The sequence below is a fragment of the Rhinatrema bivittatum genome, chromosome 5 (genome assembly GCF_901001135.1).
Source record: "Rhinatrema bivittatum chromosome 5, aRhiBiv1.1, whole genome shotgun sequence".
NCBI classification, from domain to species: Eukaryota; Metazoa; Chordata; class Amphibia; order Gymnophiona; family Rhinatrematidae; genus Rhinatrema; species Rhinatrema bivittatum.
In genome coordinates this window covers 121,618,644-121,633,397 of record NC_042619.1, presented here as the reverse complement: position 1 = coordinate 121,633,397, position 14,754 = coordinate 121,618,644, and the positions used below count along the sequence as shown (strand labels likewise).

Sequence of the window (14,754 nt, the reverse complement as noted above, 5' to 3'; positions counted from 1 at the left end):
GAGCGAGCGCTCTCAGCCCAGAGATGCATTCTCCCTCTCGTGGGCAACTGGTCTGCTCTATGTATTCCCTCCACTTCCTCTTCCTTCAAAGACTCTCGTGAAGCTATGTCAGGACAAAGGAACCATGATCCTGATAGCACCTCACTGGCCACGCCAAGTGTGGTTTCCCATACTCCAGGATCTCTCCATCCGCAGGCACATTCCCTTGGGAACGGACCTGCATCTGATCACTCAAAACGACGGATGCCTACGCCATCCCAATCTTCAGGCCTTGTCCCTGACGGCATGGATGTTGAAAGGTTAATCCTTCAATCACTTAACCTTTCAGATTCGGTTTCTCGTGTCCTGATTGCTTCACGGAAGCCTTCCAAAAGAAAATCTTATTCCTATAAATGGAAAAGGTACACATCATGGTGCACTTTGCAGTCCCTTGATCCCTTTTCCTGTCCAGTCCCAAGGGTTTTGGACTATCTCTGGCATTTGTCAGAGTCAGGTCTAAAAACCTCTTCCATCAGAATGCATGCCAGTGCGGTAGCCGCCTTCCATACAGGTGTCGGGTATGTCCCTATATCAATACAACCCCTTGTAACACGATTTTTAAAGGGCTTGCTCCACATCAAGCCACCTTTATGTCCTCCGGCCCCTTCTTGGGACCTTAATCTGGTTCTTGGTCGGCTCATGAAAACTCCATTCGAGCCTCTTCACTCCTGTGATCTAAAATATCTCACATGGAAAGTGATTTTCCTTTTAGCTATCACTTCAGCTCGCAGGGTTAGTGAGTTACAGGCCCTAGTTACCTATCTGCCTTTCACTAAACTCCTGCAGGACCGGGCGGTACTCCGCACTCACCATAAGGTTTTTACCCAAGGTAGTTTCGGAGTTTCACATTAATCAATCCGTCATACTACCTACCTTTTTTCCCAGGCCCCATTCCAATCCAGGGGAACAAACTCTGCATACCCTTGACTGTAAATGGGCTCTAGCTTTCTATCTAGCCCGTACACTTGCCCACAGGAAGAGCACTCAGTTATTCGTCTCTTTCCATCCCAACAAATTTGGGCAACCTGTGGGGGTAAGCAGACTCTCTCCTCCTGGTTGGCGGACTGCATATCTTTTTGCTACCAGCAAGCAGGCATTCTTTTTCAAGACCGTGTTAAAGCACACTCTGTGAGGGCCATGGCGACTTCAGTAGCACACCTAAGATTGGTGCCGCTTCCTGACATTTGAAGGGCTGCCACCTGGAGCTCTCTCCATACCTTCGCAGCCCACTATTGCTTGGACAAAGCCGGAAGACAAGATTCCATCTTCTGCCAGTCTGTCCTGCGTAACCTATTTCCAATGTGACGTACCAACACCCTTCCGCCTGCCCGGTGGGGTTCAGGATGCCCTCTACCAAATTCCACCCAGTTGTTGTGCCTGTTGCATGCCGTTGGGTACATTTGGTGCATGTTCGGACATCCTCAGCTCGGTACTTACCCATATGTGAGGACTACCATCCTGCTTGTCCTGTGAGAAAGCAAATGTTGCTTACCTGTAACAGGTGTTCTCACAGGACAGCAGGATGTTAGTCCTCATGAAACCCGCCCGCCGCCCCACAGTGTTGGTTTCATAACGTTTTGTTGTTTTATTTTTTCGGCACTGCCTGTAGCTATCAAATAAGACTGAAGGTGGACCCCTGCTCGCTGCAGGGTTGGTGCCATGCTGGGCATGCCCAGTAGGGGCCAGTCAAAGTTCTGGAAACTTTGATAGACATTTTCCGTGATTGGGCTCCATCCTGATGATGTCACCCATATGTGAGGACTAACATCCTGCTGTTCTGTGAGAACACCTGTTACAGGTAAGCAACACTTGCTTTCTCAATATCATCCTTGCTTAGCTCATGAAGCCTTTGTTTGAGCCTCTGGAGTTGACTGCATTACAGTTCCTCACATGAAAGATCCTGTTCCTAGTAGCTGTTGCAACTGCTGAAAGAGTCGATGCACTAGACTCGTCATATTTTCAAGTCTTCCACAACAGAATGGTCCTGCATATATATCCCAAGTTTCTACCAAAAGTGTTGTCATCTTTTTACATTAATCAGGCTATTGTTCTGCCTACTTTTCCCCTAAGGCCACACATGCGCATAAAGGAGAAACAGCTCTTCATTCATTGGATTGTAAGAGATTCTTGGCCTACTGCTTGAAAAAGACTTAGCCTTATCATCTTTCTTCTCAACTATTTGAATCTTTCAATCCCAACAGACTGGAAAGTGGTAATTGCCAAAGGAACTTTGTCCAATTGGCTAGCAGACTGTATTGCACATTGTTATGCTCTGGCTCTCTTATAGATTACAGATTCTGTCAAGGTTCCTTAAGTGATGACCATAGTGGCATCAGTGGCTTATCTCAAGGCCACATCCATTGAAAACATTTGCAAAGCTGCAACTAGGTTTTCTGTGCACACCTTCACATCCCACTTCTATCTGGACAATTGATCAAAAAGTGACAGTAGTTTCAAACAAGCAGTTTTGCGCAGCTTATTCACCCAAAAGTCTACTCTCCACTGGTGGGATTGAGTTGCTTTTTTCAGTAATTACTCTGCTTTGCAACCCGCAACTTGGGATTCCCTACATGTCATGGCTAGTTTAGCCCTGCTTGTTATCAGAGAAAGAAAGTTTGCTTTCCAGTAAACAGGGTTCTCTGTAGTCATGCTTATTTCCCATCTGCTTCCCTAGAGTGTCGACTACCTCATTACCTGCATGGGCTTACAAGGCAGCGCATGCAGGAACCACTTTGCATACTCAGTAAGACTTTTACTGAAATAGAGAGATGGATCCATTCAGCACCACTGAATGATGTCACCCGATGTGTCATGGCTAATTCATCCTGCTATTTACAGAGAGAGCACCTGTTTACAGATAAGCAAATTTTGCTTTTCCTGACAAAATTTGAGAACAGTATTAACATCCATGTTTCTTAGGAATAATCTTGCTCTAACCACAAGAAAGGAGAAAACCATGGGCCCATCGATTATCCTCATATGCTATTAAAAACACTTTGGGTTGAACTTTGTTCAAAGAAAGTGGTCTTTAAATGTAACATAATGACCACACATCTCTTAATTATATATATTTATCAACAGTTTTTAAAATACAAATGGATAACATATTAAAAATGGGAATCTTGCCATTCGTCTTTCTATAGTAAAGGTTGTTCCCTGTACGTACCTGGATCAGTCCAGACAGTGGGTTATATCCCCCGACCAGCAGATGGAGTCAGAACAGAGTTTGAGAGCAATAGCATATAGAGTAGTGCACCCTCTGCTGGAGCTCAGTATTCTTCTGACTCCAGCAGATGTGAGTGGGGGGATCCATTAGCTCCCCCAGATTGACAGGGTTTCTTTCTTTTTCTCCACAGTATTTCCCTGTCTTATGTTTCTCTTCATTTTGGATCCTTAAAATTAAAAAAAAAAAAAAAAAAAATTTAATTTTTGAGGAGGCGTGTGTCTGTGGCTCTGCCTTCTCTATTCTGTACTCCTTTCCTCTTCCGTTGGGGTAAGTGGAAGTTTTTTGAGTTTCTTTCTCCACAGGTTTGCTTCTTTTTGGTGGTGCCCCGTGGATGCCGGTGGTTCCGGCCGCTCCATGCGTCGTTTGTGGGTCCCGCGGTTCGCAAGCTCCTCCCGTGGGTGTGTGCTCAACTGAAATGGGGGTTTTCCCCCGCAGTTCCTGGACCCCTTCGGCGGGTTGTTAGGGCCATTCCAGGCCCCCCCCCCCCCCCCCCCGCGGCACTAGCTCATTTTTGGCCGCCCCCCCCCCCCCCCCCCGAGGCTTTTTTTCCCGGTGCTGACATGCCGCGGTCCTCGAGGTGTGAGGCCTGCGGCGAACCGAGGAATCAATTTCTGAGGGAGGGGCTTTGTGAGCGGTGCTTCCCCGACGGGGAAGGCACCCTGCAGTCCTCCGGTGCGATTTCGGACCTGCCTCCTCCTCAGCCCAGGCGGCGCGGGCCGGCCACGACGCCGCCTTTGGCGGGAACGGCGGCCATTTTAGGGGGACAGCGTGAGATGGACTCGCTCCCAGATGCAGACAGGATTGGTTGCACTGGCTCTCAACAGGCTTTGCCCCCGGCGGGGGGTTTGCCCGACCGGGGCTCCCAGGACGGTCCCCCCCCCCCAGGGATTCCAATCAGCTCCCCGTTTTTCTCACCTGATTTTATTCTGGCAATGCACATGGCTTATTCGCAGGGTATGGGAGTGCAGGCGCCAAATCCCCTGGGGGCCTCTCCCCCCAAGGTTCCTAAACTTGCTGTTGGTCTCACCGCCTCGCCCGTTACGCCTGGATCCCTGCCAGGTCCCTCTCCCGTGCCACCCCGGCGTACCACGGGGGCGACTTCGCCGGTGAGAGACGACTCCCCGGAACCCCCGGAGGCGCATCCGGATGGACATATGGAGGGGGACGACCCTCGAGCCCTACGGATTTTTCAAAAAGAAGAGCTGGATGAACTCATCCACCATATTATTCAGGAGCTGGACCTCGATCCACCTCCAGATCCGCTGATCCCTGTGGCTCCTTCCGTCGCCACCTCTTCTCGCAAAGGGGATCCAGTACTTGCCGCCCTCCGTCCTAGGGCAAGGGCTTTCCCTATCCATGAGTCCTTCCTACAGCTTCTCACCAGGGAGTGGGACACTCCCAAGCGTCCTTGAAAGTCACACGCGCCATGGAAAAGCTATACCCGCTCCCTGAGGATTTTTTGGATCTTATCAAGGTGCCCAAGGTGGATTCAGCGGTGTCGGCAGTGACCAAGAGGACGACCATCCCGGTCACGGGTGGAACAGCCCTGCGGGATACGCAGGACCGTAAACTAGAAACCTTCCTCAAGAGGGTCTTCGAAGTCTCCGCCCTAGGCATGCGGGCCGTGATGTGCAGTTCGCTCATGCAAAGGGCCAGCTTACTCTGGGTACAGCAGCTTTTCACCTCTCAGTAGTTGCCCCCTGAAGAGGCCGCCCAGGCGGACCGTCTGGAATCTGCCATAGCATACGGGGCGGACGCCTTGTATGATCTCTTTCGCGTAATGGCGCGGTCCATGGTTTTGGTTGTAGCAGCCCGACGGCTCTTGTGGCTTCGCAACTGGGCGGCGGATGCTTCCTCCAAGTCGAGCCTTGGCTCCCTCCCCTTTCGGGGGAAGTTTTTATTTGGAGAGGACCTGGATCAGATCATCAAGTCACTGGGGGAAAATTCGGTGCATCGGCTGCCGGAGGATAGACAGCGTTCCTTCAGGTCATTTTCTTCCGGTAGAGCCAGGGCACAGCGACGTTATAGGTCTTACCGGCAGTCCGGTTCCCGGATACAGCCGACAAGATCCCAGCCTTGGTCTTGTTCCTTTCATGGGCGGAGGCCCGCGAGAGAGGGTCCAGGGCAGGGAAATCCGCCCACAAAGTCATCCCAATGATGCCAAAGGAGCCCACTTCTCACCTCCCCGGATCGGAAGCCGCCTCATGGACTTCTACGAGGAGTGGGCAGTTATCTCCACGGACCAGTGGGTGCTGGACACCATAAGAGACGGTTACGCCTTGGAGTTTGTCCGCCCCCCGAGGGACCGGTTCATCTTCTCCCCCTGCGGTTCGGATCTCAAGAGGATAGCGGTTCAACAAACACTAGACCGACTGCAGGAAATAGGGGCCATCGTTCCCGTCCCCTTCGAGGTGGGCTTGGACCACTATTCCATTTACTTCATCGTTCCCAAAAAGGACGGTTCCTTTCGGCCCATCCTGGACTTGAAGGAGGTAAACAAGGCCCTCAGGGTCAGCCGGTTCCGCATGGAGACTTTTCGATCAGTGATTGCCGCAGTGCACAAGGGAGAATTCCTCGCTTCACTGGATCTCTCGGAAGCATACTTGCACATTCCCATCCTGCCAGCTCACCGGCGGTATCTTCGCTTCAAGGTTCTCGGTCAACACTTTCAGTTCAAGGCGCTTCCCTTCGGTTTGGCGACCACACCTCGGACCTTCACAAAGATCATGGTAGTGGTGGCGGCGGCCCTCCGCAAGGAGGGGTATCCTAGTACATCCGTACCTAGACGACTGGCTGATTCGAGCGAAGTCCTTCTCACATGGTCAGACCTCAGTGGCCAGAGTAGTACAATTCCTACGCTCTCTGGGCTGGGTGGTGAACCTTCCAAAGAGTTCCCTTGTGCCCTTGCAACACCTGGATTTCTTAGGAGCGAGCTTCGATACCCGGCGGGGTATGGTGTTCCTGCGCCAGGACAAGGCGCAAGCCCTGAGGGAGCACGTGTCTCAGTTTTCGGCTTTGGAAGAACCAACCGCCTGGAATTATCTGCAGCTCCTGGGAGTAATGGCCTCCACCATCGACATGGTACCCTGTGCGTTTGCACACCTGCGTCCACTGCAAGCGTCCCTGCTATCCCGTTGGAAACCAGTCTCCCAGGAGTATCAGGTGATCCTGCCGCTTCCACCATTAGCCAGGAAAAGCCTGGATTGGTGGCTTGTCCCCTCGCATCTGGCTCGGGGAGTCTCGCTCGAGGTTCCCAATTGGGTGGTGGTGACCACCGATGCCAGCCTCGCGGGATGGGGCGCCGTCTGCGAAAGAAGCGCCATGCAGGGGACTTGGACGCCAGAGGAGGCAAAGTGGCCGATCAATCGCCTGGAAACGAGAGCCGTGCGTTTCGCTCTTCAGCGTTTTCTTCCTCTGGTGCGACACAGAGAGGTGAGGATCCTCTCGGACAACGCCACCACCATGGCCTACATCAATCGTCAAGGGGGGACAAGAAGCAAGCATGTCTCCCTCGAGTCAACTCCCCTGATGGAGGGGGCGGAGAGCAATCTCGTCCGGATAGCGGCCTCTCACATCGCCGGGGTGGACAACGTTCAGGCGGACTTCCTGAGTCGTCAACAGCTAGACCCCGGCGAGTGGGCTCTCTCCGACGAGGCAATGCATCTCATCGTCCGTCGTTGGGGGACTCCACGCCTCGATCTCATGGCGACCTTTCTCAACGCCAAGGCTCCACGCTTCTTCAGCCGCAGAAGAGAGCGCGGCGCGGAGGGGGTGGATGCCCTCGCCCTTCCGTGGCTGTCGGATCAACTGCTCTATGTGTTTCCTCCTTGGCCTCTGGTCGGCAAGGTTCTCCGCAGGTTGTAACATCGAGGGACTGTAATTCTCGTAGCCCCGGAATGGCCCCGGCGGCCACGGTTCGCAGATCTACTTCAGATGACGGTGGACAGCCCACTTCGCCTGTCCCATCTTCCTCATCTTCTGCGTCAGGGGCCGGTATTTTTCGAGCAGGCAGAACTCTTCTGTCTTGCGGCCTGGCTTTTGAACGGCGCCATCTCCGCCACAGAGGCTACCCGGAGACAGTGATCTCAACGATGCTTCGTTCCCGCAAGCCTTCGACCTCCGTCGCTTACGTTCGAGTTTGGAAGGTCTTCGAAGCCTGGTGCTCCAACCGCGGGGTCCAAACCATGGAGGCGACTGTCCCGCTGATCCTTCATTTCCTACAGGATGGTCTGGATAAGGGTCTCGCCTATAATTCGCTCCGGGTTCAGGTGGCGGCCTTGAATGTCTTGGTACAGAAGGACTGCTCTCTACCCCTTCAGCCGGATATCGCACGTTTTCTGAAGGGTGCCAAACACCTATGGCCACCGGTCAGGGATCCTTTCCCTTCTTGGAGCCTCAACTTGGTGCTGCAAACGCTATCGGGCCCTCCTTTTGAACCCCTGAGGGGGTCCTCCCTCAAGGACCTGACTCTCAAGACGGTTTTCCTGGTAGCCATCTCTTCTGCTCGCCGGATCTCAGAGCTCCAAGCCTTGTCCTGCCGGGACCCTTATCTGCATTTCTCCGACTCCGGGGTTTCCCTTCGTACGGTGCCATCCTTCCTACCAAAGGTGGTCTCGGCCTTCCATGTCAATCAAACGGTGGAGCTTCCAGCGTTCGCTCCAGAGGAACCCCGGTCTCTCCAGCTCCTGGACGTCAAGTGTGTGCTGCTCCGTTACCTGGAGGTTACCAATGACGTCCGGGTATCCGATCATTTGTTTGTCCTCTGGTCAGGACCGAGGAGAGGTTCTCAGGCATCCAAGACTACTATTGCGCGCTGGATAAAGGACGCCATCTCATCGGCTTACATTGCGGCGGGGCGGGTGCTGCCTCGCAGTGTGTCGGCTCATTCCACGCGATCCCAAGCGGCGTCCTGGGCGGAATCTCGCTCCGTTTCCTCCCAGGAAATCTGCCGTGCGGCGACGTGGAAGTCGTTGCACACTTTTTCCAGACATTACAGACTACACCTGGCGCCTCAGTACACGGGTTCTTTTGGCGATCAAGTTCTCCGAGCAGGTCTCTCAGGACTCCACCCGGTTTAGGGAAGCTTGGGTACATCCCACTGTCTGGACTGATCTAGGTACATACAGGGAAAAGAAAATTATTCCTTACCTGCTAATTTTCGTTCCTGTAGTACCATGGATCAGTCCAGACGCCCGCCACTAGGGGTTTCATTAGGTCCTGCTCGGATTCTTCCAGGTAACTTTCATTCTGTGTGTCTCTGATTATTGTTACTGTTCACAGCTCCTCACAAGTTGACTGTTGGTGGTCCCGTTGACCATTTGTTTACTTATATCTTTCTCTGTTCCTTTTTGGGGACGGATCTGGATCCAAAATGTTGTGTTTTGCTTTTGGGCTTTGCTATGCGTAATACTGAGCTCCAGCAGAGGGTGCACTACTCTATATGCTGACGCTCTCAAACTCTGTTCTGACTCCATCTGCTGGTCGGGGGATATAACCCACTGTCTGGACTGATCCATGGTACTACAGGAACGAAAATTAGCAGGTAAGGAATAATTTTCTTTTCTGTATCTTGAAACAGTTATAACTTTTCCATGAACATGAAAAATGCTTCTGTAATGTGTGTGTCACTATACTTGGGATACATGTTGTTTACATGGCCTTTGTTTTTAAATAGTGGCTTTAGCGAAGAAGTCATATATTACACCTCAGGCAGTGCTCCATCAATGCCAGCAAGTCCGACGCTCATTAAAGCTGAAGTTACTTCAATATCTTTACAGTGGAGTAAACCCTCAGGAACACCATCTGATGAAGGAATTTCATATATTTTGGAGATGGAAGATGAAACATCAGTAAGTGTGTTATAACTAAATGGAAAATGTTTTTTTTTTCTTCAAACTGTAGTCGTGTATAACTGTACAGTATTTTTCATTAGTGTATACAGTACTGTTCACAAATAAGTTTATTTATTTATTTATAGCTTTTATATACCGAACTTCAAGTAACAGGGTTACTTATCAGTTCGGTTTACATTCAACAAATATGCGAACAGTGACAACAATTGTCTTACATTGAACAGGGACGCGAACAACTTGGATGAACATAACTTGGAAGAACCAGAGAAATAAAGAATAATAGTAGCTTGACTTGAGGGGTATCAAGCCTGCAGGTGGGGGAGGGATGGCTGAGGGAGGGGATGAGGGAAAAGTGAAACTAACGATTTATTAAAAAAGGGAAGTATAGTTAGGGGAAGGCCCTGAGTGAGGGCAGTCCAAGAATCTGAGGAGGGTCCGTGATGTTATGGGAAGGCTTGGCCGAAAAGAAAAGTCTTTAGTCTTTTTTAAAACGTGTTTGGACATTGTTCCAGCCTGAGGTCCAGTGGGAGCGAATTCCATTGTTTAGGGCCGGCCGTGGAAAGAGCTCTTTTTCTTAAAGAGGTTTTGATAGATGGAGCCTGTAGGGTACCTCTCTGCGCTAGTCTAAGCGGGCGGGATGAGGTGTGAAGTTGAAGAGGCATTTTGAGGTCCAGCGGGGTGATGTTGTGAATGGCTTTCTGGATGATTGATAGAAATTTATAGAGAATTCTATATTTGACTGGGAGCCAATGGAGACTCTTTAGAATTGGTGTTATGTGGTCTCTTTTGTTGGACTTAGTAAGAATCCTAGCTGTTGCATTTTGTAACAACTGTAGGGGCTTTAGTGAGTTGTCTGGACTTTAGTGAGTTGTGAGTTTAGAAATCAAATTACATTGTGTTTCCAAGGGAAACACAATGTTTTCCCTTGGAACTCCACTACCATCACATATAACTTTGAGAGACTTACACTGCTGCTGTGGTTCCTAAACTTTTCAGCAGATGATACTGCAATTTTTTATTTACCATTTATAATTTTTCATGTTCTGTTTTTATAAATCAATCATAATATTGAATATTTGTACAATTTGTACAATCTTCATTTTCACTTACATCAGTTTTTCAAACTGGTACATGACGTGAACAGATGTGTATCAGTAAACAAGACTAAAACACATTATCCCAGGACAAGAGGGATGCTAGTCCTCACATATGGGTGATGTCACTGAACGGAGCCCAGGCGGGAAAACGTTCTGTCAAAGTTTCTAGAAACTTTTGACTGGCCCAGTGAGGCCACTGAGCATGCCCAGCATGCTATGATATTCTCTGCCACAGGTGTCTCTCTTCAGTCTTCGTTTTTCCGCGCTGCAGCTAGCATCGCGGGTCCGGAGCCGTTGAGTTTTCCTCAACTGTTTACTCGACTTAGTCTTGATTTTGAAATTCTCTGTCACAGAAAATCTCTCGGGGTTTTTTCTTGCCGGCCGGTAAGTAACCCAGTCAAAAAATTTGATTTTGGAGATTGAAAAATTCTCCTCAGTCGAATCGACGGCCATCGATTTTACGATGTCCACAGGATTTAAAAAAAATGCCCTGTGTGTACAAGAAAAATGTCTCTTACAGACCCGCACACCGAATGTGTGGTGTGTCTAGGAGATAAACATGACGTTTATAACTGTCCACAATGCGCGGAGATGACTCCAAAAACCAGGAAAACCAGGCTTGAAAAAATGGAGCATTTATTCAGCCTGCAACTGATACCTTCTCCATCACAGTCATCGAAGTCGTCTCCGGCTGGAGCGACTAAGCGCATAGTCCTTAAAAAACCTCGCCCGGGACCATCGGGGGATCACTCATCCCCTTCATCGTCCTCGACGTCGACGAAATCGATAGAAAAATCGACGTCGAAACATCGACACCGTCATCGAAGCCCCTCGTCGTCCGACCCGGCTTCCCAGGAACCCTCGACAGCGAAGCGGCCTAGACATCAGGAAACGTCGGAGTCTTCAACGCCTCGGCCTACCTAGACTCCATTGCCGACACCAGAGCCAACACAAGGTACGTCTCAGGAACTTGTGCTTCAGCCTACGCCACCGCCCTCAACCGCTCTGCTTCCAACGGTTGTGCGGCCGGAATTGTCGGATTTAATCCGACAAGCGATTTCACAGGCTCTGAAGGAACAACTTACCATACCGACTTCATTGTCGATGCCGATGTTTTCTACATCGATGCCAGCAAACTTGCCGATGCCGGTGGGCACACCGATGCCGGGGTCATTTTTGACTCCGACGGTTCAAAGAGATTCGACGTCGACACCAAAAATCATTACGTCATCGACGTCGATATATGCTCAAATCCCAGCTAATTCATCGATACCGATAGCTTCGATGTTACCACCATCGACGGAATCGACACCGAGAGCATTACCCTCGACAACTACATCGAGGCCACCTATCCTTTCATCGATAACAACAGTACAAGAGGATAGTGACCCTCAGGAGTTAGCACTCTTTCAACGACTATTGCAAAAATATCAAAAAGTCGTCGACACAACTCCTCAGAGAACCATGGAGGACAATCCACCCATGATTTCCATCGATGACCCTTTACCTGGACCATCAGGTATCTCCAGAAATATAAGAAAAACCCCAAGAACCACCTATCAAGAACCGGATGAAGAAGATTCTTGGGATGATCAAAGGTCAAGTACCTCTTCTGAGGACTTCATGTCCGAACCCTCACCTCCTGAAGTAAGGAAAAGATCCCCACCTGAGGACTTATCCTTTTCAAGTTTTGTCCAAGATATGGCTGATACAATACCATTTAAGCTCTCATCAGAAGAGGATTCGAGACAACATACCCTAGAGGTGCTACAGTTCGTGGACCCACCAAAACAAGTTCTGGCAATCCCCATCCACGAAGTCCTGTTGGACCTACAACAGCGAGTGTGGGAACACCCATGCACGGTTCCAGCAGTCAACAAACGTGTAGACACTACCTACCTAGTGCAGCAGGCACCAGGCTTTCAGAAGGCACAGTTACCACATCAATCTGTGGTAGTAGAATCTGCCCAGAAAAAATCTAAAAGGGTACATCCACATTCTTCAGCTCCTCCAGGGAAGGATCATCGCTTTCTAGACTCCCTGGGCAGAAAAGTGTACCAAGGTGCACTTCTATCTTCCAGAATCTCTGCCTATCAACTGTATATGACACAGTATCAAAGGGATCTCTGGAAGCAAATGGAATACTTCACAAATTCTCTCCCAGAACAATTCCAAGAATCTGCGCAAACCATCATTGCCAAAGGCCTGGGGGCTGGGAAACATGAGGTAAGGGCTGCTTATGACAATTTTGACACAGCCTCAAGAACAGCAGCAGCTGGCATTACAGCACGAAGATGTGCCTGGTTGAATGCATCAGATCTCAGACCTGAAGTGCAAGACAAGCTGGTAGATCTGCCATGCCGTGGAGATAATTTGTTTGGGGAAAAAGTGCAGGATGCTGTCCAACAAGTTAAGGATCACACGGAGACCTTAAGACAGCTGTCACAATTACCTCAAGAACCAACAGCTCAGGCCCCTAGGCGTTTTCCTCGACGAGAACCTAGGCGACCATACTACAGACCAAGAAGGTACTACAATCAACCTACTCTAGGACTAGACCTTCTAGGCCTACCCAGCGCTCTCAGGCCAGGCAACCAAGAACAGCCCGTACCCAGCCTCCTCCACAGACTGGTCCAGCTACGGGTTTTTGAACACAAATCCAGAGATCAGACCCACCCTCCTAAACCCCAAACAACACATACCAGTGGGAGGAAGAATTTCCTATTTCCATTCCAATTGGGAAAAGATAACAACAGACCAATGGGTACTTTCCATTGTAGCTCAAAGTTACAAACTAAATTTTCTCTCAATTCCTCCAGAATTTCCACCAACTTCCTACCCACAACAAAATTCCCAAATAATTCAATTACAAATAGAATTATCCACCCTTCTGACAGCCAGGGCCATTCAACCAGTGCCCAGGTCTCAGCAGGGCAGAGGATTCTACTCCAGATATTTCCTCATTCCAAAGAAAACTGGAGGCCTACGTCCCATCCTCGACCTCTGAAATCTCAACAAATTTCTAAAGAAAGAAAAGTTCAGGATGGTTTCCCTAGGCACAATGCTCCCACTACTTCAGGCAGGAGATTGGCTCTGTTCTCTGGATCTTCAAGATGCTTACGCCCATATCCCAATATACCCTCCTCATCGCAAGTATCTGCGCTTCATGGTGGGCCTTCAACATTACCAATACAGAGTGCTGCCATTCGGACTAGCTTCTGCTCCCAGAGTGTTCACCAAATGTCTAGCAGTAATAACAGCACACCTACACAAAAAAGGTGTACATGTTTTCCCATATCTGGACGATTGGCTCATCAGAAGTCAATCTCAACAAGGAGCAATACAGTCTCTCAACCAAACTATTGCTCTACTGCACTCAATGGGATTTCTCATCAATTATCCAAAATCACATCTAACTCCAAACCATCTCCTACAATTCATAGGAGCGGATTTAAACACCAACCTCTCAAGGGCATTCCTACCAAAAGATCGAGCAAACACACTGTCTCTATTGGCAAGCTCGATTCACTCCAAGAAACAAGCAACAGCTCATCAGTTTCTAACATTACTAGGCCACATGGCATCCACAGTTCATGTCACTCCTATGGCAAGACTGGCCATGAGGATAACTCAATGGACTTTAAGATCACAATGGATCCAAGCCATTCAACCGCTTTATTCTCCAATTCAAGTAACCCACCAACTACGTTCTTCTCTACTGTGGTGGGTGAACAAGGACAATTTGTGCAAGGGCCTACCCTTTCAACAACCAGTCCCACAAATAACTCTGACTACAGATGCATCCACCTTGGGTTGGGGAGCTCACATAGGGAATCTCCAAACACAAGGAACGTAGACAAAGCTCGAAGCAACATTTCAAATCAATTTCCTGGAACTTCGAGCTATATGTTATGCTCTGCATGCCTTCAAGGACTGCCTTACAAACAAGACTGTGCTGATCCAAACAGACAACACAGTAGCCATGTGGTACATCAACAAACAAGGAGGGACAGGTTCGTACGTCCTTTGTCAAGAGGCAGCTCAGATATGGGGTTGGGCCTTGAACAACTCCATGTTTCTCAAGGCCACTTACCTAGCAGGCATTCACAATGTAGTGGCGGACAGACTCAGTCGTCAATTCCACCCACACGAATGGTCACTAGATCCCACAGTAGGGACCAGGATATTTCAACGTTGGGGACAGCCAACAGTAGACCTTTTTGCATCACATCTGAATCACAAAGTGGACGACTACTGTTGCCTTTACAACCTGAACAAGGGGCCATCCAGGGACGCATTTGCTCGCCCTTGGAACTCAGGCCTGTTATATGCGTATCCTCCGATACCACTCATAACCAAAACTCTAGTGAAGCTACAACAGGACAAGGGGACCATGATACTCATAGCCCCATATTGGCCTCGACAAGTATGGTTTCCCACACTTCTAGACCTTTCAGTCAAGGATCCCATTCTCCTGGGAGTAGCTCCCACTCTCATAACTCAGGATCAGGGTCGATTGCGACATCCCAACCTCCAATCC

General features: G+C 49.6%; 1 protein-coding gene across 1 annotated transcript in view; it reads left to right on the top strand.

The window, feature by feature from the left end:
• Positions 1-14,754, top strand: part of FNDC3A (fibronectin type III domain containing 3A) — a 1,040,529-nt gene that overhangs the window by 653,156 nt on the left and 372,619 nt on the right. The window contains 1 exon segment of the mRNA XM_029602861.1: positions 8,940-9,114. Within this exon segment, the coding sequence (XP_029458721.1) occupies positions 8,940-9,114 (175 nt within the window).